We start from the raw sequence: 27066 nt of genomic DNA, 5'->3' as shown, positions 1-27066 counted from the left end.
CACATCCGATATGTGTCCCTCTGAATCTGACGCTTCACTCACGCTGCTCCTGTGACTGACCACAGTCTACTGTCTAGGATGTGTATGGATAGAACTCAAATGCACATGTGGAAGGGAAAAAAAAACGGATTTATGAACAGAAACAACAACAAAGGGGAACAAACGGGAGTCTGATGAATGAAGGATGGAGATAAAAGTCCGGAAGTCAGCTGTACTGGACTGAACAGGTCTGCACAAAGCTCAGCTTTTATGACCATGGGACTCATACACGTACATGTACTTGGTGTCACACAATGTAGGATTATGTGGATGATAAATGTATGGACTATGAAACCTCAAATGTCCACGGAAAATTCGCGGAGGCCGCGCGTTCACAGTGCGCGCGCCCGTCGCACCTCATCTCCGTGGTGCAGTGAAGACACTGACCCAGTACCGCACAGACCACACCCTTAAATACAGGGTCTACTGATCTAACAGGGGCCGCGGGCCCGCCGCAGGTGGATGATGCATCTGATTACTGAGGGAGGGGTCCGCGGACACACCGAAGTGGACCGGACCTGCACCTCTGCTTCCTCCGCGCGCATAAGGTGAGAGAAGGCGAGCATCAGAGCTCAGGCAGGGGGAAGTGGGCGGGGCTTTGGAGGGAGGCGGGTTGTTCATGTTCAAACTTTCACTAAGTGCTGTGAGAAATGCCACATCAGTAGGTATAGCTTTAATTCAGTGGGTGTAACAAAAAAATACTGTAACCATTTAGAAATGACAACCATAGACCTTATGTTTTCAGGCTCCAAAGTAATTGGACAAACTAAGATTGCTGAAAATATGAGAAAAAAAGGAATGGCCTACAGACAAATCTGAGGGCAAAAAGACCCACAAGTTGGGATCAAAAAAACCTGGTCACTTGGGCATTTTTGGAAATTTGTCGCAACATGCGTTGTGGGAAGTCTAGCTCCACGATGCGGCCATAACAAACACAGAAACAGCTTCACTGCCTCTTGCTACTGCAGCTGTGTGTGACTCTGCTTCCCACAATGCACGTCACAATAAATTTCCAAAAATACCTGACTGACTTAGCGGCTCTGTTTGTAAACAAATGGATTGCTTATAGTAGAGTACACTGAAAATGAGGGAAGAGATTCAGGTGAGTAATTACGGAAAGACTTACTTAGGCTATGACTCCAGTTTTATAGATTTAATGACATTGGAGATGAAAGTCATACGCAGCTTTAAACTATGTGTCCACAAATGTGAACGTCATTGAAAAGGTTAAAATGGTTCTACTTCCTGAATACAAAAATGTGTTGTGGTGGTGCACAGAGGCAAAACTAGTAAATTCATGTCATTGTCCAAATACATGACTGTATTTGTGTTTTTATGTGGACGAGTACGTTAATGACTTTTTTAGAATCAATGGTTTAGATTAGAGCAGGGGTGTCAAACTCATGCTAGTTCAGGGGCCACATACAACCCAATATGACCTGCAGTGGGCCGGATCATTAAAATAATAACACAATAATACATAAATAATATCAATTCCGAAATTTGTATGTCTAATTCCTATGTTTTAGAGTGAAAAGTAAAATTATATTGTGAAAATTTTTACATCCTTTAAAAAAATGTGGAAAAACATGAACCATGACCAAAATGAAATTTATTGAGAAAAAAAGTGCAATTTTAACAATTTATGCCTTTATTTGGCCTCAGCTTCTCATTTTCATATGTTCATTACAACATACAGATCACAGTGGATCTACAAATACACAAAACATTTAATAACAGACAGAATATGGGTACAATTACCCTTAATTCTCTGAAGACATTTCAGGTTGTTCATATTTGTTCAGGTTTTTTACATTTTTTATAAACGGCTAGTCTGTAAATGTTAACATTTTTGTTTAATTTTACTTTTTTTACACTAAAACAAAGAGAAAAATTTGTGGTTTTCATTATTTATTGTTTATTATGATAGTATTTTACTGGTCTGATCCAGTTTAGATGGAATTGACCTAAAATTATTTTGACATTCTTGATTGTTAATATCTTCAGTAGGGCTGCACGATTAATCGATGTTAAATCGAAATCGGATTTTTCATTAAGGACGATTTTTAAAAACGGGAAATCGTCAAATCGATTTCATCTTACTTGCTAAATTTTTCATTCACAAATGTACGTTCTGGAACACAAAACCAAATATTATTTATTTTTTTAAAAGATGCTGAACTTTATTTAAAGCTGTTAGATAAGAAAATTAGATATTCGAAGCGAGGAAACTCGAACCAATTCTATAATAAATGGCAAATGTTTATGAATTTTTTTGAGACAGTGTAATTCCCTTCCCCCTCCCTTTTTTAAAATGTATTTATTTATTTATTTATTATTTATTTTCTTATGTTTATGTCATTAGTTTAATTACATTATCCAGACTATGTCTTAGTTTTCTTTTCATTGTATTGTTCGTCTGGTTTCATTGTTATTTGTCACAAAAAAATAAATTAATTAATTAAAAAAAGCAAATTCGAAAGTAATGATGTTTACAAACCTGGTTAATGTTGACATCAGTGTGCCATGGTGTTGGCATGTACTTTTTGAAACAGAAAGCAGTTAGATAAATCTGGAAACAAAAAGGCTCTAAAAAACCATCAGTATTTGCTCTGATGACATTTTATTGTAGTGTATTCCCCGTGGCAAACTTATGTTATTTTCTTGTTTTATACATTGTTTGTGTACTCTACTTCATTCTACACTAGTCAACATTTGCTAGGGATCAGGACTATAACTTTGCTATATTCGGGGGTGTAATTCTGGAAACTTGAAAATTTACTTTCCCAGTGGAGTACAGCCTGCGGATGCGGATGGTGGCCACACACATTATTGACATCACACCGTATGTGTTTCAGAACATTCTGAGTGGTTTCAGTGAAAACAAAATTGGAAGAGTAATTGTTGTGAACTCTAATTTCTAGGGTTGTATCACCCTTTTGCCAGAAAGTGCAATAAAAATTTATGTTTTTTTACCTTTTGGTCCATTTTTCTTTACATGACTAACCAAAGTACACACATAATATATGAAGTCACCCAAAATATTATACAACATCAATTATTGTGCAAATATAAAACTGATCCCTAGCAAATGTTGACTAGTATATATAGATTTAATGACGAAAAAAAAACTTCTGTGGGTTCATCACGTGATACCATCACAGATTTGAGGTCAGAGCAGTGGCTTGCATTAAGGGCTGCTCACAAAAATGACATCCTGACTTCTGTTGTCTTTTGTAGTTTTACCCAAAAATCGAGTTTTTAGGGGGAAAAAAATCGGGATTTTATTTTTTTTGCCAAAATCGTGCAGCCCAAATCTTCAGTGTAATTTTTATGTTTCACTAATTCATCCCGTGGGCCGGACTGGACCCTTTGGTGGGCTGGTTTTGACCCCCGGGCCTAGTGTGGTTCAGAAAATCCAACTTCATTGTAGTAACAAAGGCACCTTCTCAATTTGTTTGTTTCAATGAAATGTGTATCTATGCAAAATTTCTAAGTGATAGGGTGAAAAGAAGGCAGTGCTCAAGATGTCATCTTTCCTCTAACCATCCTACCTCGTCTTCTCCACAGTTCTTGCCTTTAGATCATTCACTATGGCATCCACACGACAAACTAATGAAATTTATTTGATTGGCTATGCTGACAGAGAGACTATTACAAGATACAAACCATTACCAACTGTAAAGCAAGTGTTGCAGCGTTTCCACCACCATTTGAAGGAGAGCAAATCCATCCGAAATGCCAGTCATGAGACAATTGACGAGCTCTTGGTTGTGTGGCAAAATGCATCTATTCCGACAATTCTGAAGAAACATGCCATTGAAAAGCTGGAGAAAGTACATGACAACTGGCTGAAAAACAAAGATCTGTAAGTATGAGTATACGCACTTTTGGTTTAGCCCTCTAAATATAAATATTTTATTTTAATTGTTTCCTTTTTTGTTTTGGATATTACAACTTAGCAAATGGTTATTTAATGTTGTTTGAGTCAGATTGACGCTCTTAGTTAATCATCTGAGAGAAAAGAAGTTCTCTAAAATTGTGATTATTTTTTATCACAATATGACAATATCGAAAATACATTGTGAGGTTGACCTATCTTGAGCACTGCCATTCACTGAATATATCAACCTAAAACTTTGCAAATAAAATAAAGTGACATTTGGAACAATTTGGGAAGGTGCCTAGACTTCTTTCATTACCTCCGCCAAGGAGGTTATGTTTTTGCCAGGGTTTGTTTGTTTGTCTGTTTGTCTGTCCGTTAGTGTGCAACATAACTCAAAAAGTTATGGACAGATTTTGATGAAATTTTCAGGGTTTGTTGGGAATGGGATAAGGAAGAAATGATTAAATTTTGGGGGTGATCGGGGGTGGGGGGGCCCATGGGGGGGCCCATTTCCAACAAACCCTGAAAATTTCATCAAAATCTGTCCATAACTTTTTGAGTTATGTTGCACACTAACGGACAGACAAACAGACAGACAAACAAACAAACAAACCCTGGCAAAAACATAACCTCCTTGGTGTGGGGGTGGGCACTGATCAGCCTTGGCGGAGGTCTGCGCTCTCCGAGTGCTTCTAGTTGAATTTATTTTTTTCTCAAATTATTGGACCACCCTACCTGGGCCGCATGTTTGACACCCCTGGATTAGAGCTTCGTCCTTAAATTATATTAAAACAAGCATCAACATATTTGGGAACGCAATAGGTAAAAGTTATGATTTAATGAAACTATGGTGTGCAGTGTACTTGTGTGTGTGTGTGTGTTTCCACCTCCTTACCATGTGGGGTGATTGTCTGTATGGGTTTGCCCTGGCCTCTGATGTTCCATATGGTCAGAGTTCCATCTGAGTGACTGCAAATGAACTGCTTGCCCTCGTGATGCCAGGCAACTGAGTGGATCGCCTAGGAAACGACAGTCAGGAAGCAAAAGAAGAAAAAAAAAAAGAGAGAGGGGGGTGTTCAGCGGTTGAGCAATATGAAACATCATGTGCCACCATCTCCTGTACAGTAGGAGATCGTCGCGTATCAACAGCCATACGGTCCATGACGCTGATATGTGGACTAAATACCCCCGACATGGGATTATCCACTATGGAACAGATGGAGAATGTGAGCTAAAAGAGTCTGGCCTTTGACTTCACAGCATTTCTTGTGGCGTAAATGCATATATATATTAGAGAAACCCATTTGCTGAATATGGAAAAATGGATAATGGGGTATGTGATTTTCCTCAGGACTGCAAAAGTGGAGGTTCTCCGGAGTTAATAGCATTGCATAAAGTTATATATAGTTTGGAACAATGAGCGTCGTCAAAATCGGCTGATCTGGTATATTCTGATTTATACCTTTAAACTCGACGTGCTTGATAGTTTTCCACTCCAAATGGAGAGCAGCACAGAATAACCCCTGTTTCTTCTTTCTGTTCTACTGTTTCCCTCAGTTGCATCCTCAGAATCACTTCCATCATGTGCAATAATCCTTCAAATGTGAATTTTGTGCAATAAGTATAACAATGAACTTCTGTCCTGTAATAACAATGCAATATTTATTCAATATTTATCCAAAATAAATGCACTATTTTGATATAGACCTGGTTCATAGATATACACATAGACATACATACTGTATTTATAGGAAATACATACTGTTAATACTGTTAATAGATATACATACTGTTTTACATAGACATGCATACTGTATTTATAGGAAATATATACTGTTAATAGATATACATACTGTTTTACATAGACATACATACTGTATTTATGGAAATACATACTGTTTATATATATATATATATACATACTGTTTTACATAGACATACATACTGTATTTATGGAAATACATACTGTTTATATATATATACATACTGTTTTACGTAGACATACAGACTGTATTTATAGGAAATACGAAATACATACTGCTAATATATATATATATATATATATATATATATATATATATATATATATATACTGTTTTACATAGACATACGTACTGTATTTATAGGAAATACATACTGTTAATATATATACATACTGTTTTACATAGCCATACAGACTGTATTTATAGGAAATACATACTGTTAATACTGTTAATAGATATACATACTGTTTGACATTGATATACATATTTTTTATGGGAAATATATGCTGTTAATACTGTAAATTGCACCTATTCATATTTTTATTTTATTTATTTTTATATATTCATTTTTTTTTATCCTATTAAGCTCTACTCTTATTTTGTTAAATTGTAAATTTTTACCCCACCCCCCCATGGGGAGGCAAGGGGTATTGTTTTTGGTTCGGTTTGTTTGTTTCTTTGTTTGTTAACACTCTAGCACAGGAGTGCCCAACCTTGGTCCTCGAGAGCTACTACCCTGCATGTTTTAGATGTTTCCCTCTTCCAACACACCTGACAGTCATTTTTCAGGCTTCTGCAGAGCTTGATGATAGGCTTATCATTTGAATCAGGTGTGTTGGAAGAGGGATACATGTAAAACATCCAGGATAGTAGATCTCGAGGACCAGGATTGGGCACCCCTGCTCTAGCAGCAAAACTATTAGTTGAATTCTTACCAAATGTGGTTTATAGATTGCCAGTGACCCAGAATAGATCTGATGACATTTTGGGAAAAATATGTCAAAGGTAAAATTTTTAATGATTTTTTTTTTTTTTTTTTTTCCATTTACTTATTATGGCCAAAATTTCACATGTCTACAAAAGCATCAATTTTGTTTCAATTTACTTCAAACTTATATAGAGGCAATTGATATGCTGACATCAGCACACGCATAGACATGATGACATCAGCTGGATTGTTGCCAAAATAAGCTACAATATGTGTGAGGGGCGGGGTTTGTTGTGTCTGGAATCACTTGTTTAAATAAATTTTTGTATCTTATTTTTTTAGTTTTTGCAATTTTATATTCACTCTATTTTTATTTCTGTAGCACGGTAGCGGTGTTTTGTTAATATTGTTGCACTGACTGAAGTTGCATTCCTAATTTCTTTTCTTTTCTATTCTATTCTATTCTATTCTATTCTCCACAGTATTTATAGCAGAGGTCGAAAACTCTGCCACACAATGACAATAAAGGCTATTGCACTGTATTGTACTGCATTTTATTGTACTGTACTGTATTTTATTGTATTGTATTATACTGTACTATATTGTATTGTGTTGTACTATATTGTACTGTACTGTATTGTACGGTATTATACTGTATTGTATTGAACTATATTGTATTAAATTGTACTATATTTTACTATATTGTACTGTATTGCATTGTATTGTGCTATAGTGCACTGTATTCTATTCTATTCTATTCTATTCTATTCTATTCTATTCTATTCTATTCTATTCTATTCTATTCTTTTGTATTCTATTCTATTCCCCACAGTATTTCTAGCAGAGGTTGAAAACTATACAATTCCATGGACAGACTGGTGTCTATATAACCTGGGAACGAGGGAAAAAAACCCCACACCAGAGTAAAACAGGTGCAATAGGCACATCCTGACATGTCACCGTCTCACGCTGAATCATCTGAGACGTCCTCCGTCTCCGTCTCTTCCTCCCAATCAGCCGAAAAGTTGTGTTGCGGCTGTAAACCTGGCAACCTCGCGATGATTTATCAACTGACAAGCAATCATTGAAAACACAAACACATCATGACCAAAGAATGCCAGTAAAGGGCACCCTTGCTTATTGCTGCCCTTTTCAAAGCTCATAATTAAACCCAGCGATCGTTTTGACATTAAGTAAATATGATGACGTTCACCAAATCTGCGCACAGCTCACAACAGCTTCCAAAGCAATTTTACAAAGCTTGTCGCATTTGGAGAATTTACACCCAGGGGCATTTATACAGAGACGTACAATATTCTCAGACATGACGGTGTATTAGGAACAGTCTTTTCTGCCCCTAATACTGTTACATTAACCCTTAAAGACCTGAACAACCGCCACCAACCAAAACCATCAACTGATCTAAACTGTTCAATACCTGTTGAGCCACTAATTCTGTCAATATATGTAAATAATTGGTATAAAATACAGTTTGTCATCTTTTAACAGTCATCAGATTCATCCCATTTGGACGTTCAGAGGCTCCGTAGTTACCATGGAAACACCGTCATCTTCTACAACAGGGAAGTGAAACTCATTTTAGCTCAAGGGCCACATACAACCCAGTATGATCTCAAGTGGGCCAATGAAATTTAAGTATAATTTAAGTAAAACAAAATACATTATGAAAGTGTTTACATCTATAAAGTTTCCTTAAAAATGTGAATAAATTGAACAATCTAAAATGTCTTAAGAAAACTAATTGCAATTTTAACAATATTATGCCTCAGTTTATTATTGACAAATGTTCATTAAAGATAATCGGGCTATTTTTGTCCTGATTTTCCTCCTTCCTAACCAAGGACAGCAAATGCCAGATTATTTTATTTCTTATAAGATTATCCAATAAAATTATTCAGTAAAATCTAAAATTGTACTAATTTTTCTTTAGAAATTTCAGGGGTTTTATATTTTTTCAAGTTTCTCACATTTTTCATTTCAATCATGTGGGCCAGTAAAATAATAATATAATAATAAATAATATAAGTAAGTAAATTTTATTTATAGAGCACTTTTCACAGAGTCACAAAGTGCTTTATCAATTCAAATCAGAATCAAATTAAGTTTACAGAGAATAGGGAATATTATGGATGATGACTGAATAAACCTAAACCTAATTAAATATAGAAAAAATACATGATTTTTACAGAAAAAAATATAAAACAGAGAGGATAATATTAAAATAAATGGTAATAAACAACATAAAAAATGGTTAAAATAGATAAAAATGCCTTTGAGAACTGCCACCAAAGTAACACTGGGTCTTTAAGGGTTAATTTTATAAATAGTTAATATTATGTCTGATGACTGAATAAACCTAAACCTAATTAAATATAGGAAAATACATCATTCTAACTGGAAAAACATGAAACAGAGAGGATAATATTATAATAAATGGTGATAAATAACCTTCAAATGGTGAAAATAAAGAGAAAAACTCATTTGCGAAGTGCCACAAAAGTAGCACTGGGTTAATTTTTTCAACAGGAAATATTATGTTTGATGACTGAATAAACCTAAACCTAATTAAATATAGAAAAAATACATGATTTTAACTGAAAAAACATAAAATAGAGAGGATAATATTATAATAAATGGTGATAAATCACCTAAAAATGGTTAAAAAGAGAAAAAAAATGCCTTTGGGAAGTGCCTTAAAAGTAGCACTGGGTCTTTATGGGTTAATTTTATTAATCGTGAATATTATGGATGATGACTGAATAAACCTAAAATTAATTAAATATAGAAAAAATACATGATTTTAACTGAAAAACATAAAATAGAGAGGATAATATCATAATAAATGGTGATAAATCACCTAAAACTGGTTAAAATAGACAAAAACTCATTTTAGAGGTGCCTTAAAAGTAGCACTGGGTCTTTAAGAGTTAATTTTATAAATAGGGAATATTATGGATGAGGACTGAATAAACCATAAACCTATTCAAATACAGGAAAATGCATGATTTTAACTGAAAAAACATAAAATAGAGAGGATAATATTAAAATAAATGGTGATAAACAACATAAAAAATGGTTAAAATAGATAAAAATGCCTTTGAGAACTGCCACCAAAGTAACACTGGGTCTTTAAGGGTTAATTTTATAAATAGTTAATATTATGTCTGATGACTGAATAAACCTAAACCTAATTAAATATAGGAAAATACATCATTCTAACTGGAAAAACATGAAACAGAGAGGATAATATTATAATAAATGGTGATAAATAACCTTCAAATGGTGAAAATAAAGAGAAAAACTCATTTGCGAAGTGCCACAAAAGTAGCACTGGGTTAATTTTTTCAAAAGGGAATATTATGTTTGATGACTGAATAAACCTAAACCTAATTAAATATAGAAAAAATACATGATTTTAACTGAAAAAACATAAAATAGAGAGGATAATATTATAATAAATGGTGATAAATCACCTAAAAATGGTTAAAAAGAGAAAAAAATGCCTTTGGGAAGTGCCTTAAAAGTAGCACTGGGTCTTTATGGGTTAATTTTATTAATCGTGAATATTATGGATGATGACTAAATAAACCTAAAATTAATTAAATATAGAAAAAATATATGATTTTAACTGAAAAACATAAAATAGAGAGGATAATATCATAATAAATGGTGATACATCACCTAAAACTGGTTAAAATAGACAAAAACTCATTTTAGAGGTGCCTTAAAAGTAGCACTGGGTCTTTAAGAGTTAATTTTATAAATAGGGAATATTATGGATGAGGACTGAATAAACCATAAACCTATTCAAATACAGGAAAATGCATGATTTTAACTGAAAAAACATAAAATAGAGAGGATAATATTAAAATAAATGGTGATAAACAACATAAAAAATGGTTAAAATAGATAAAAATGCCTTTGAGAACTGCCACCAAAGTAACACTGGGTCTTTAAGGGTTAATTTTATAAATAGTTAATATTATGTCTGATGACTGAATAAACCTAAACCTAATTAAATATAGGAAAATACATCATTCTAACTGGAAAAACATGAAACAGAGAGGATAATATTATAATAAATGGTGATAAATAACCTTCAAATGGTGAAAATAAAGAGAAAAACTCATTTGCGAAGTGCCACAAAAGTAGCACTGGGTTAATTTTTTCAAAAGGGAATATTATGTTTGATGACTGAATAAACCTAAACCTAATTAAATATAGAAAAAATACATGATTTTAACTGAAAAAACATAAAATAGAGAGGATAATATTATAATAAATGGTGATAAATCACCTAAAAATGGTTAAAAAGAGAAAAAAATGCCTTTGGGAAGTGCCTTAAAAGTAGCACTGGGTCTTTATGGGTTAATTTTATTAATCGTGAATATTATGGATGATGACTAAATAAACCTAAAATTAATTAAATATAGAAAAAATATATGATTTTAACTGAAAAACATAAAATAGAGAGGATAATATCATAATAAATGGTGATACATCACCTAAAACTGGTTAAAATAGACAAAAACTCATTTTAGAGGTGCCTTAAAAGTAACACTGGGTCTTTAAGAGTTAATTTTATAAATAGGGAATATTATGGATGAGGACTGAATAAACCATAAACCTATTCAAATACAGGAAAATGCATGATTTTAACTGAAAAAACATAAAATAAAGAGCATAATATTATAATAAATGGTGAAAAATAGGTTAAAAATAGAGAGAAAAACTCATTTGGGAAGTGCCACAAAAGTAGCACTGGGTTAACTTTTTCAATCGGGAATATTATGTTTGATGACTGAATAAACCTAAACCCAATTAAATATAGGAAAACACATGATTTCAACTGAAAAAAACATAAAATAAAGAGGATAATATTAAAAAAAAACGTGATAAATCACCTTTAAATGGTGAAAATAAAGAGAAAAACTCATTTGGAAACTGCCACAAAAGTAGCACTGGGTTAATTTTTTCAACAGGGAATATTATGTTTGATGACTGAATAAACCTAAACCCAATTAAATATAGGAAAACACATGATTTCAACTGAAAAAAACATAAAATAAAGAGGATAATATTCAAAAAAAAGGTGATAAATCACCTTTAAATGGTGAAAATAAAGAGAAAAACTCATTTGGAAACTGCCACAAAAGTAGCACTGGGTTAATTTTTTCAACAGGGAATATTATGTTTGATGACTGAATAAACCTAAATCTAATTAAATATAGAAAAAATACATGATTGTAACTAAAAAAACATAAAATACAGAGGATAATATGATAATAAGTGGTGCTAAATCAGCTAAAACTGGCTGGAACAGACAGATAAACTCCTTTGGCCAGTGCCACAGACCTGTTCGTGGCTGTCGAAGGGTTAAATCCTCCTCCCCTTCTACCCACTGTGTGCTGTTTTGCAGTTCTGGCTGAATGTGCACCCACTGTTTGAGTGTGAATTTACCACCGGGGGCCACCTTTATCGCCTTGTCTCCCAAATGCTGCAGCTTGTCTTACATCGCTCATCTGAAATGAACTATTACTTTGCCTCCTATTCCGACGTGATCGCATCATCAGGTTAAGTCAATCTTTTCCAATTGCGGCTGCCATTTCTTTAGGTGTATATCAATTTTGCTTTCAGCGTGTCATTAATCATAAATGGCGCTGTGTGTCAGGTTCACTGAATGTGCTGAGTTCTCCAGAAAACAGTTTAATGAGTCAGTATGGAGAATCGCTGTGAGTTTAAGCTCCTGACATACTCACAGCCAGCATAATATCATTTGTCCTAGAATAAATAGCATTAGGGTTGTTGTTTTGTTTTTTTTTTAAGGGGAAATGAACTCAATCTACAGCGTGTGGGGACCAGGTGTCATTTTTCACAGGTCTATGTTTGACAGAAAATCGGACTTTACTGTAGAAAGTGTTTTCTCATATCTAGTCCAAATATTTCATCACACTTAAAATAAGACATAATCACCTAAACAGGAACTTTTCAGTGAGATATAAGAACTTGTTTTTAGACAATACATCTGAAAAATCTTATTTCAACAAATCTTACTAAGATAATTTTAATTTATTCTATTGGCAGATTTTTTTATTTTTTATTTTTTTGCTTAAATTAAGCAAAAAAAAAAAAAAAAGAATCCTGAATGCAGCAAACAAAATCTTGAATGAAGCAAAAAAAAAAAATCTTGAATTAAGTAAAAAAAAATTGAAATTAGAAAAAAAAAATCTTGAATTAGCACAAAAAAAATCTTGAATTAAGCAAAAAAAAAAAAAAATCGAATTTAGCAAAAAAAAAATCTTGAATTAAGCAAAAAGAGTATTGAATTAAGTAAAAAAAAATTAATTAAGCAATAAAAAAATCTTAAATTAAGCAAAAAGAATCTTGAATCAAGCAAAAAAATTTAATTAAGCAATAAAAAATCTTAAAATTAAGCAAAAAATCTTGAATTAGGCAAAAAAAAAGTGAATTAAGCAAAAAAAAAATCTTGAATTAAGTAAAAAAAAAAAAAAAATGAATTAGGAAAAAAAATCTTGACTTAAGCAATAACAAATCTTGAGTTAAGCAAAAAATCTTGAATTAAGCAAAAAAAAGTGAATTAATTTTTAAAAAATCTTGAATTAAGCAAGAAAATCTTGAATTAAGCAAAAAAAAACAAAAACAAAAAAAAAAAAATATTCGAATTACAAAAAAAAATCTTGACTTAAGCAAAAACAACCTTGAATTAAGCCAAAATGTGTCAGAACTTGACACATTCAGTGAACCACTGAATGTGCTGAGTTCTCCAGAAAACAGTTTAATGAGTCAGTATGGAGAATCGCTGTGAGTTTAAGCTCCTGACATACTCACAGCCAGCATAATATCATTTGTCCTAGAATAAATAGCATTAGGGTTGTTGTTTTGTTTTTTTTTAAGGGGAAATGAACTCAATCTACAGCGTGTGGGGACCGGGTGTCATTTTTCACAGGTCTATGTTTGACAGAAAATCGGACTTTACTGTGGAAAGTGTTTTCTCATATCTAGTCCAAATATTTCATCACACTTAAAATAAGACATAATCACCTAAACAGGAACTTTTCAGTGAGATATAAGAACTTGTTTTTAGACAATACATCTGAAAAATCTTATTTCAACAAATCTTACTAAGATAATTTTAATTTATTCTATTGGCAGATTTTTTTATTTTTTTGCTTAAATTAAGCAAAAAAAAAAAAAAAAAAAAAAAAAAAAAAAAAAAATTGAATTAAGCAAAAAAAAAAAAAAAAAAAAAAAAGAATCCTGAATGCAGCAAACAAAATCTTGAATGAAGCAAAAAAAAAATCTTGAATTAAGTAAAAAAAAATTGAAATTAGAAAAAAAAAATCTTGAATTAGCACAAAAAAATCTTGAATTAAGCAAAAAAAAAAAAAATCGAATTTAGCAAAGAAAAAATTTTTGAATTAAGCAAAAAGAGTATTGAATTAAGTAAAAAAAATTTAATTAAGCAATAAAAAAATCTTAAATTAAGCAAAAAGAATCTTGAATCAAGCAAAAAAAATTTAATTAAGCAATAAAAAATCTTAAAATTAAGCAAAAAATCTTGAATTAGGCAAAAAAAAAAAGTGAATTAAGCAAAAAAAAAAAATCTTGAATTAAGTAAAAAAAAAAAATTGAATTAGGAAAAAAAATCTTGACTTAAGCAATAACAAATCTTGAGTTAAGCAAAAAATCTTGAATTAAGCAAAAAAAAGTGAATTAATTTTTAAAAAATCTTGAATTAAGCAAGAAAATCTTGAATTAAGCAAAAAAAAACAAAAACAAAAACAAAAAATATTCGAATTACGAAAAAAAATCTTGACTTAAGCAAAAACAACCTTGAATTAAGCCAAAATGTGTCAGAACTTGACACATTCAGTGAACCACTGAATGTGCTGAGTTCTCCAGAAAACAGTTTAATGAGTCAGTATGGAGAATCGCTGTGAGTTTAAGCTCCTGACATACTCACAGCCAGCATAATATCATTTGTCCTAGAATAAATAGCATTAGGGTTGTTTTTTTGTTTTTTTTTTAAGGGGAAATGAACTCAATCTACAGCGTGTGGGGACCGGGTGTCATTTTTCACAGGTCTATGTTTGACAGAAAATCGGACTTTACTGTGGAAAGTGTTTTCTCATATCTAGTCCAAATATTTCATCACACTTAAAATAAGACATAATCACCTAAACAGGAACTTTTCAGTGAGATATAAGAACTTGTTTTTAGACAATACATCTGAAAAATCTTATTTCAACAAATCTTACTAAGATAATTTTAATTTATTCTATTGGCAGATTTTTTTATTTTTTATTTTTTTGCTTAAATTAAGCAAAAAAAAAAAAAAAAAAATTGAATTAAGCAAAAAAAAAAAAAAAAAAAAAGAATCCTGAATGCAGCAAACAAAATCTTGAATGAAGCAAAAAAAATCTTGAATTAAGTAAAAAAAAAATTGAAATTAGAAAAAAAAAAATCTTGAATTAGCACAAAAAAATCTTGAATTAAGCAAAAAAAAAAAAAAAAATCGAATTTAGCAAAAAAAAAATCTTGAATTAAGCAAAAAGAGTATTGAATTAAGTAAAAAAAAAATTATTAAGCAATAAAAAAATCTTAAATTAAGCAAAAAGAATCTTGAATCAAGCAAAAAAAATTTAATTAAGCAATAAAAAATCTTAAAATTAAGCAAAAAATCTTGAATTAGGCAAAAAAAAAAGTGAATTAAGCAAAAAAAAAAATCTTGAATTAAGTAAAAAAAAAATTTGAATTAGGAAAAAAAATCTTGACTTAAGCAATAACAAATCTTGAGTTAAGCAAAAAATCTTGAATTAAGCAAAAAAAAGTGAATTAATTTTTAAAAAATCTTGAATTAAGCAAGAAAATCTTGAATTAAGCAAAAAAAAAAACAAAAACAAAAAAAAAAATATTCGAATTACGAAAAAAAATCTTGACTTAAGCAAACACAACCTTGAATTAAGCCAAAATGTGTCAGAACTTGACACATTCAGTGAACCACTGAATGTGCTGAGTTCTCCAGAAAACAGTTTAATGAGTCAGTATGGAGAATCGCTGTGAGTTTAAGCTCCTGACATACTCACAGCCAGCATAATATCATTTGTCCTAGAATAAATAGCATTAGGGTTGTTTTTTTGTTTTTTTTTTAAGGGGAAATGAACTCAATCTACAGCGTGTGGGGACCAGGTGTCATTTTTCACAGGTCTATGTTTGACAGAAAATCAGACTTTACTGTGGAAAGTGTTTTCACATGGAGAGCAGAGAGGGTTCTTTTGAATTATTTGGCGTTCACCATCTGATATTTACCAGGTTAGTGTCAGCGTGGTGGAGTTACTCACATGATCTCTTCCGTTTACTCCCACATCAACCCACAAAGACCCAGTGCTACTTTTGTGGCAGTTCCCAAAGGAATGTTTCTCTCTATTTATCCTTTCTTAAGTGATTTATCATCATCTATCAAAATATTACACTGGAAAAAAACTTAAATCTTGCCAAGTGAATTTCTCTCATTTCTAGTCAAAATATTTCATCACACTTAAAATAAGACATAATCATCTAAAGAGGAACTTTTCAGTGAGATATAAGAACTGATTTTTAGACAATAGATCTGAAAAATCTTATTTCAAGAAATCTTAGCAAGATAATTGTAGTTTATTCTATTGGCAGATTTTTTTTTTTTTTTGCTTGAATTAAGCAAAAAAATAAAAAATTTTTTTAAAAAAATCTTGAATTAAGCAAAAAAGTTTTGAATTAAGTAAAAAAAAAAAATCATGAATTAAGAAAAAAAATCTTGAATGAAGAAAAAATCTTGAATTAAGCAAAAAAAAATCTGGAATTAAGAAAAAAATGTAATCAAGCAATAAAAAAAATCTTAAATTAAGAAAAAAAATCTTGAATTAACCAAAAAAAGTGAATTAATTTAAAAAATCTTGAATTCAGAAAAAAAATCTTTAATTAAGCAAAAAACAAAGAAACTTGAATTAAGCAAAAAAAAAATCTTGAATTGAGCAAAAAAAAAAAATCTTGACTTAAGCAAAAAAAATCTTGAATTAAGCAAAAAATTTAATTAAGCAATAAAAAAAACACTGAATTAAGCAAAAACTCTTGAATTAACCCAAAAAAGTGAATTAATTAAAAAAAATCTTGAATTAAGAAAAAAAAAATCTTGAATCAACCAAAAAAAATATTGAATTAAGCAAAAAAACAAACAAACTTGGATTTACAAAAACAAACAAAACAAAAACACAGTTGAATTAGGAAAAAATCTTGACTTAAGAAAAAAATCTTGAATTAAGAGAAAAAAAAAAAAAAAAAAAACTTGAATTAAGCAAAAAAAAAAAATCTTGACTCAAGCAAAAAAAATAAATAAATAAAATAAAATCTTGAATTAAGCAAAAAAATCTGCCAGTGGAACAAGTGAAAAATATCTGAGTAAGATTTGACACATGGATGTAATTGATGCACAGATAACTAAACTAAAATTGTCAACTGTTCATCTTTGTTTTAGTGCAAAAAAACCCCTCATTAAATTGTGGAAATACTTACTTTTATAAACTATCCAAACAAACCTGAAAAAACTGACATTTCCTACGAAAAATGTGTGCAATTTTAACAATATTCTGCCTCAACCTACCATTTGTCCATGTGCATGATGGATCAGATCTACACAGACACTAAACACTGAGGAACAGGCAGAAAATAGTTCAAATTGTGCTGAATTTTCTTTAGACATTTCAGGTTGTTCATATTTGTTCAGGTTATTCATATTTTATTGTTACAGCATAGTTTGTAAATGTAAATATTTTCATAATTTAATGTTATTTTTTTGCACTAAAACAAAGACAAAAAAATTTTAAGTTGTCATTGTTTTTGGCATAATGTAATGTTATTTTTTTCACATCAAACCGAGACGAAAATATGGAGTCATTCTTTTTTGCAGGTTATTTTGGTATTATTATTAGTCTTTGAAAAGGTTCATTCAGCATTTTTATGTCAAATATGAGTATAGTTTTGATTTATTACAATTTTAATTTAATATTTAGAACCGATATTCAGTCTTCGAAAAGGTTTATTCAGCATTTTTATGTCAAATATTTGAGTATAGTTTAATTTATTACCATTTTAATTGAATATTTAGAATCGATATTCACTTTTAAAGTTTTCCAAAAGGCTCATTCAGCATTTTTATGTCAAATATTTGAGTATACTTTTAATTTATTACAATTTTAATTGAATATTTAGAACCGATATTCACTTTTAAAGTCTTCAAAAAGGTTCATTCAGCATTTTTATGTCAAATATTTGAGTATACTTTTAATCTAGTACAATTTTAATTGAATATTTAGAACCGATATTCACTTTTAAAGTCTTCGAAAAGGTTCATTTAGCATTTTTATGTCAAATATTGGAGTATACTTTTAATTTATTACAATTTTAATTGAATATTTAGAACCGATAGTCACTTTTAAAGTCTTCGAAAAGGTTCATTCAGCATTTTTATATCAAATATTTGAGTGTAGTTTGGATTTATTACAATTTTAATTGAATATTTAAGAACCAATATTCACTTTTAAAGTCTTTGAAAAGGTTCATTCAGCATCTTTGTGTTATTTATGCAATAAATTATTTTTAAAAAATTCAAATTCTATTTTATATTTTGTGTGTGTTTTTTTGTCCTTCTGTGTTGATATAGTAGGTTAAAGTGGAAAAATAATAGACAGATGATATAGATGAAGTTGTGCTGAAAAAAAAAGATACCAAACATGAGTATAATAAACATTTTTATATATAGTAAATAAAGTCAAAATCAAAAGTACTCAAAAACAGCCAAAAATCGGCTCAGACTCCTAAGGGTTCAGCAGTTATTTCAGCAGATGCTTGCTGTTTTCAGTGGCTGTTTGGGTCTTTAAGGGTTAAACCTGAATTACAGTCCAAGACATTTTCCTGTTCTGTTGAATTTCTTCATTACCTGCTCATAAAACTTGTCATTTTGGATGTAATTGGAGCCAAGGCGACTAAACACTTCGGAGTCTTATTCAAAGGGGGGGGGGGTGGATGTGTGCTGCTGACATGGACAGTAGGATGCAGCTGTCCACAAGGACACACATTTGCCAGAAGTGATTCATGAATATGCAGCAGCAGCTTTCATGGATGTAGTTATCACAGGTGTCTGAAGAAAACCCACTGAAATATATCCTCCTGAGACACAGCAATGCACGTCTGTCCTTTACAGCTGTGGTTCTCAACTGGTCTGGCTTCAGGACCCACGACCACTCCTCAGTGACGAACCACAACCCAAATTTAGAAGAGTTAAACTTCTCCATTTTATTTAACAAAAAGGTGTGTTTTGAACCTGAGGTCACATAGAATATCACAGGATGAAAACACAGAAGACCGGTTTAATGATGAACAAACTGACCAGCAGGTGGCGACACTAAAGAAGGAAAGATTCCTTTTAACACTACATTAGGTACATTTTAACCCTGTATCAGGCAAAGTGACTATTTTTGGTCATTTCTACATACATTACAAGACAGTGACAGAAACAGTTACAGTGAGGACAGTGAGTCAACAGTCTCAGGTCCAATGTGGTCTGCAGGGTCTGTAAGGTCCACCTCTGCATGAACAGTGAGTGGACCTGCTTTGTTAGGTACCAGGAAGTAATGGTACTAATGTAAGGAATGATGTTCAAAGGAGAATGTGGATGTGGACAGGGGTCTGGAGCAGCACTGATGTGGGTCTAATGTTAGAAAATACAGGTTCCTTTCACCTTACATGTGTTTTTACACACACACACACACACACACACACACATATATATATATATATATATATATATATATATATATATATATATATATATATAGAGAGAGAGAGAGAGAGAGAGAGAGAGAGAGAGAGAGAGAGACTGAGACTTATGGGTAATGAACTAAATATGGTAACTTCATTAACCTTGATTTCTTTACATAATAATAATAATAATAATAATAATAATAATAATAATAATAATAATAATAATAATAACTATATTATTATTATAATTATTATTATTATTATTAATAATAATAATAAGAATAAGAAGAAGAAATTTATTTATTTATTTTGTTTACATTTATTTTTATTTATTTATTTATTTTTACAAATTTCATTTATTCATTCATTCATTCTTTCTTTCTTATTAATATTTTATTAATTTTTTTTTTCTTTCTTTCTTTACTCAGCAATTTGCCTGAAAACCAATTACCATTTTTGTCTGTGTAAAAGCCCCCCCCCGTACAGCCACAACATTATCAATTTCTATCAATACCCTTTATCTGGCTGTTATTATTGGTATTATTGACTATTTAGTTACGTATTTTTGTTCATTTTGATTTATTATGCAAATATCATCACTATTATTACCACTGCTGTTAATGATAATGCTTTTTTTCTTCTTTTTTTATTATCATTTATTGTCATTTTCTTTCATTTTCTCTCTCTCTCACACACACACACACACACACACACACACACACACACACACACACACACACACCAATGTATAATGGTGAAAATGCAATTAGTATCTGTTTTTGTTTTGTCTTATCTTGTTTGTTGTCATGTCTTTCACATGTTTTGTTATGTACTACTGACTTAATAAAAAAGTATATAAATAAAAAAAAAAAAAATATATATATATATATATATATATATATATATATATATATATATTTTTTTTTTTTTTTTTTTTTTTTTTTTTTTTTTTTTTAAGAATATCACATGGATTTTTCACCATTAATTATAATATTATCCACCACATTCTGCATTTTTCAGTGAAATCAGGTATTGTATGCTATATTTTATTGACTGAACTTTAAGATGTTCAAAGAAGTTCAGAGTAAATTCAAAAGTTCTTCCATCAGAACAGAGAAAATTTAAGCTAAAGCAACAATTTTTCAGCTTAATATGCTATTTACTTGACATAAAAGAAGCATCGACACCCTCAGGTAGTTGCTAAACTACACTGAACCAGTGTTGCAGAACACGGTGGTCTGGAACATCCAAACAAGACAAATGTGTTGTAGCTGAAATCCTTAAAAACTACTGCACATTTGATCTGAATTAATAAGTATAATCAAAAACTAGAGGTTGAAAAGTTAACTATTTTAAATCTGTTAATGTTTAAAAAAGGACCACAGTAGGACATGCTATAAAAATAAATCTAAAATGTGTTCAACCAAGATTAGTGATTTTATTTGCCGCAAAAAATCAGAAACATTGACTTCCCGTTTTTTTTTTTCAGCGGATATGACGACTATCCTGCTAATTTTTCATCTTAGGTAACACTGATATATAATATAACATCAACAGGAAGATTTTATTGCAGTTTTGCAGCTTTTTATCCAGGAATTGAAAGTGCACATGTCTGGTTTGCAGTCGGAGCTAAAGAAAGAGCTAAAACTTAAAAAACCTACTCACACATCCGGAGATGCCTGGATGGTGTCAGACTGAATTATAGAAATCTGCCAGCGCATTGTTCACTGTGACAATCCCAATAGGGGTAATAGCGTAATAATAGCACTGAGCTTAATTGGAAAATGAGAAGGGTAATTGAAACACATGGTACTCATCATATAAAACAATAGCAATTAAAATGACTAATTTCATGATTTATTACATTAGGTCACTTATCGCAGATTGGTCTTTGGGGAATGAGAGAATTTAGTCAACCCTTGTTAGAGTTACACACAAGAGCGAGTGTGTTCACGTGGATAACACACCAACACACCAGTCCAGGTAAAGGCGAAAACCAACACAACAAACTGTGATTGATGACGACAAAAAAGACACATAAACACACATGTCACAGCTGTAATAAGACAATATTCAGCGAGCAAATGTACATCATTATTGTTAGGAAACAGAGTTCATTTTACTGCTAAGAAATGGACAGTTTATTTTGAGTTGTGTATTATTGTTATGAAACGGACAGAGTTTATTTTTGTTTTTAATATGTCTATTATTGTTATGAAACAGAGTTTATTTTTGTTTCGATATGTGTATTATTGTTATGAAATGGACAGTTTATTTTTGTTTTTAATATGTGTATTATTGTTTTGAAATGGACAGTTTATTTTTGTTTTTAATATGTGTATTATTGTTATGAAACGGACAGAGTTTATTTTTGTTTTTAATATGTCTATTATTGTTTTGAAATGGAAAGAGTTCATTTTTGTTTTTAATATGAGTGTTATTGTTATGAAACAGATACTTTATTTTTGTTTTTGATATGCATATTACTGCTATAATATGGACAGTGTTTATTTTTGTTTTGATATGTCTATTATTGTTATGAAACGGACAGTTTATTTTTGTTTTTAATATGTGTGTTATTGTTTTGAAATGGACAGACTTTATTTTTGCTTTTGATATGAGTATTATTGTTGTGAAACAGATGGTTTATTTTTGTTTTTAATATGTCTATTATTGTTTTAAAATGGACAGTTTATTTTTGTTTTTAATATGAGTATTATTGTTATGAAACAGATGGTTTATTTTTGTTTTTGATATGCGTATAACTGCTATGAAATGGACAGAGTTTATTTTTGTTTTTGATATGAGTATTATTGTTGTGAAACAGATGGTTTGTTTTTGTTTTTAATATGTCTATTATTGTTTTAAAATGGACAGTTTATTTTTGTTTTTAATATGAGTATTATTGTTATGAAACAGATGGTTTATTTTTGTTTTTGATATGCGTATAACTGCTATGAAATGGACAGAGTTTATTTTTGTTTTGATATGTCTAATGTTATGAAACGGACAGAGTTTATTTTTGTTTTTAATATGTGTGTTATTATGAAACAGATGGCTTATTTTTGTTTTTGATATGCGTATTCCTGCTATGAAATGGACAGAGTTTATTTTTGTTTTGATATGTGTATTATTGTTATGAAATGGACAGAGTTTAACCCTTGTAGGTCTGAGCCTATTTTGGCCGTTTTTGATTATTTTTGATTTTGCCTTTATATACTATATTAAAAAAATGTTTACTACGCCTATGTTTAGTATCCTTTTTATCAGCATAACTTCATCTATCTCATCTGCCTATTATTTTTTCACTTTAACCTACTATATCAACACAAAAGGCCAAAAAACATACAAAAAATATAAAATCCGATTTGAAAAATGTATCTATTTTATTGCATAAATAACACAAAGATGCTTAACGAACCTTTTCAAAGACTTTAGACGTAAATATTGGTTCCAAATATTTGGTATATAAAATCAAAATTGTAAAAAATTAAAACTATACTCAAATATTTGACATAAAAGCAGATCTTTACATAGGCATTTTTTGCAGTTTTCTCCCCCCACCGCCCCACTCCCGGTTTCCTCATCCTGTTCAGGTGGGGGTCATTCTCACCCTTACCTCGAATGCTAATCCAGTCTGTGGTTTAGAATCCGCAGATTGGGCCAGTTTTTCCCATTTTGAAAAAGGACAAAAAATTATGAGGATATGGTCAGAAATATAACCCCCCACCTCATTTTCATACTTTTATTCACGTTTGTTTATTCCAGGTTCAAACCTTCATATCTCCGGTTGTATTTGCTCTTTGAACATCAAATAAAAAGTGGGAGAGTGTTTCAAGTCTGCGCTTTCGAATGGGATCATCCTCAGTCATCTATGTGACCAATTTCCGATGCTACGATGTGTTGAAAATGTCATGTGATTGAGTCACGGGGCGGTGACTGTGGACCCCTGAGGGTTAGCTTTTTTGTTTTGATATGTGTATTATTGTCATGAAATGGACAGAGTTTGTTGTTTTTGATATACGTATTACTGCTACAAAAGGGGCAGAGTTTATTTTTGTTTTTGATATGTGTATTATTGTCATAAAATGGACAGAGTTTATTTTTGTTTTTGATATATATATATTACTGCTACAAAAGGGACAGAGTTTTTGTTTTTGATATGTGTATTATTGTCATGAAATGGACAGAGTTTTTTTTTTTTTTTTTTGATATACGTATTACTGCTACAAAAGGGACAGAGTTTATTTTGATGTGAAATGCTGTTGTGAAATAGACAGTCTATCTTTAATATGTACAGCATTTTTGTGTTTTGTGCTTTGTCATAATTCAGTCCACTATGTGTAGGATTTTTGAGTTACTTATGGGATGTGACGTGAATTTAGGGTAGGTAGAAGGATGGGGTAAGGGGGCGGGAGATTATAAGTTAAACTCCATCCTGCTCCTTTTCGAATGTTTTCCTTTCTTTTTATATGAACCTTTTTGTTGTTTGGTTTTAAAGTTATATCTGAAATAAATAAAAAAAACAAACGCACATGGGCTGTCACTGTAATTCAGCTCATGGATAAAATATTCACAGGGAAAAAAGGCTAAAAAAACAAGTATCTCGGGGCAACTAAGTAAGCAGTGATCTCCATAAAACTACCTTTTTTTTTTTTGGTCTCACAACATACATAAACACTGAATAACCCCTAAAATAAACATGCGACTGTGAGCTTCTCTTTGCCAATTTAGAATTTTCCTACAGGATATTCTTATTACCGATAGGGCCCCGTCATCATTTTGACTGGAGCAGGATAAAATGTAATTCTATTATTAACCTCCGAGTACAACTGGGGCTGAAGTTTTCCCGCCACGATGCCTTCAGGCGAGGAAAAACTGCCAATTCAACTCTGACTCATTGGTGCTGCAAGATTAAAAGTCAAGGGGATCACAAAACCCATTCATCTTTTAATCGGCCTAAAATTAAACTTAACTAAAATAAATACCCATGCCTGGACTGTTAAACTCTGCATATCAAACTGTTCTGAATGAGGAGTAATGTGGCTGAAAATTACACCTGGATTGCTACCAAATTACAACCAGATCCATATATATTTGGATAATAGTCACTTTTCCATTGACCCTCAAATTGCGCGAATATAACTTGTTAAAATGTAAACACATGCAATAAAATGACAGTTATAAGGTCATAAACTGACAAAAATCACTCGTATTCACTATTTACAGCTTCAAAATGTCTGTAAAATCTCTCCGAATCACTGTATAATGTTACAAACCTTCTTGACCTCACTAGTCATTTTTCCGTTGACCCTCAAATTGTGCGAATACAACTTGTGCATAAAAATTTATTTAATGAAAAAACAATTTTGCCAAAACTCTTGTTTTTTGATGAAAAGTTTTTGCGTTTTATATCGTTATGTAGAATATCAAGGTCAGTGAAGTTACCATATTTGGTTCCTTACCCGTAAATAGCAAAAAATAAATAAATAAATAAATAAATCCAAGAAGTAAAACACATGTAAGGTGAAAAGAATATCACTTTTAGAACATTATAACAACATCCACATTATCGTTTTGAACATCATCAATAACATTAGTACCATTACTTCATGATACCTAACAAAGCAGGTACACTCACTAGCCACTTTTCCATTGACCCTCAAATTATGCGAATATAACTTGCACATAAAAGTTTACCTAATGGAAAAACGACAATTTCCCCAAAAGTCTTGTTTTTCGATTAGAAGTTTTTGCACTGGCAGGAAGTGGTTTTTCAGGCATAGCACAAATGGTATATCACGCAAAACTGCAATGGAAAGACCTTTTTCCACAACTAGAGTCACGTGAATAAAAAAAATGTTGACAGACGTTACACGCGAAGAAGAAGAGTTTTAAAAGAAACATGGCACAGCATGAGTGGACATACCAGGAAAACTAATCATTTTTTAGTTTAGTGCGGAATAGAGGGACTGGGGTGCCGATAAGGGGGGCTAAACATGGCAAATTCATGGGGCCCAGCATTTGTGGGGGACCCAGAGAGCAGTGGAGGGGGTCCAGTGGATACAGGCTAGAATACTTTTGTTTTTTCTTCTGTTCAGACAAGGTATCGTTTTTAGATGTTACCTGCTTGAAAAATGTAATTACAATAACAGAAGACAAAATGAACGTCATTAGCGATACAGGCTAGAAATTGTGAAAATTTCATGAAAGATTCGCTGTATACTAGAGGCATAGAAGTCGGGAGTCGGACATTGAAAGCATGTTAAGTTTCAGTTTTGTTTTCATGCTAGCGTAAGTGACATCATGTATGGACCACACCCCAACATACATATGTTGCATCACTGTCCCAATTCCATAGCACTAGCATCACGTACCCAAACAAACAAATGCTAAACCCTTTAGCCAATCTACCTATTGAGATATTTACCTATGAACCAGTTTTTCACTTACAGAAGACTAAACTGAGGGCACAAAAACCTACAAATAAGCAGCGACTGGTGATATCCATGGGTTCCAGATTCATGGCAGGAGTTTTGGGTTATATTTAGAAGCATTTTAGTTCGTCCAGCTACTTTTAAACCTCTAAAAATGAAGGAATAGGTTTGAAAAAAGATTTGTCAATTTCCAGAGAGCTTTGCCCAAAGGATCAATAAAGTAGTCTAGTCTAGTCCGGTCCTGGTCCAGTTCAGTCCAATCTAATCTAAAATGGTTGTAATTCCTAAACAGTTGATGCAATATTTTTGTTTACCGCCTTGAATTAAAGCTGAAAGTCCACACTTTAATCACATCTTGGTTGCTTCATCTCATATCCACTGAACAGCGGTAAAACTACAAATGTTGCATCACTGTCCAAATTCCATAACACCAGCATCACCTAGCCAAACAAACAAATGCTAAACCCTTTATCCAATCTACCTATTGAGAAATTTACCTATGAACCAATTGTCAGTTACAGAAGACTAAACTGTTTCTGTAAATTGGCTTAGAGTCTGGTTCTGACTAACTCTATATGTAAAGTGTCATGAGATAATTTTTGTTATGATTTGGCGCTAAATAAATAAAATTTGATTTGATTTGATTGAAACTGAGGGCACAAAAACCTACAAATAAGCAGTGACTGGTGACGTCCATGAGTTCCAGATCCATGGGAGGAGTTTTGGGTCATATTTAGAAGCATTTCAGTTTGTCCAAGTACTTTTAAACCTCTAAAAATGAAAGAATAGGTTTGAAAAAGGTTCGTCAATTTCCTAAGAAAGGATCAATAAAGTAGTCTAGTCCGGTCCGGTCCAATCCAGTCTAAAATGGTTGTAATTCCTAAATGGTTAATGCAATATTTTTGTTAAACCTCTTGAATTAAAGCTGAAAGTCCACACTTTAATCGCATCTCGGTTGCTTCATATCCACTGAACAGCGGTAAAACTACAAATGTGGCATCACTGTCCAAATTCCATAACAATTGCATCACCTAGCCAAACAAACAGATGCTAAACCCTTTATCCAATCTACCTACTGAGATATTTAGCTATGAACCAGTTTTTCACTTACAGAAGACTAAACTGAGGGCACAAAAACCTACAAATAAGCAGTGACTGGTGATGCCCATGGGTTCC

At 31.6% G+C, this 27066-nt stretch overlaps 1 protein-coding gene across 1 annotated transcript in view; it reads right to left on the bottom strand.

The window, feature by feature from the left end:
- stxbp5a (syntaxin binding protein 5a (tomosyn)) overlaps positions 1-27066 on the bottom strand; it is a 457988-nt gene that overhangs the window by 131683 nt on the left and 299239 nt on the right. The window contains exon 8 of the mRNA XM_030128552.1: positions 4821-4944. Within this exon, the coding sequence (XP_029984412.1) occupies positions 4821-4944 (124 nt within the window). The remainder of the gene's footprint in view (positions 1-4820; positions 4945-27066) is intronic.

The sequence above is a fragment of the Sphaeramia orbicularis genome, chromosome 24, assembly GCF_902148855.1.
Source record: "Sphaeramia orbicularis chromosome 24, fSphaOr1.1, whole genome shotgun sequence".
Classification (NCBI taxonomy): Eukaryota; Metazoa; Chordata; class Actinopteri; order Kurtiformes; family Apogonidae; genus Sphaeramia; species Sphaeramia orbicularis.
This window is presented reverse-complemented; position numbering and strand designations above follow the sequence as displayed.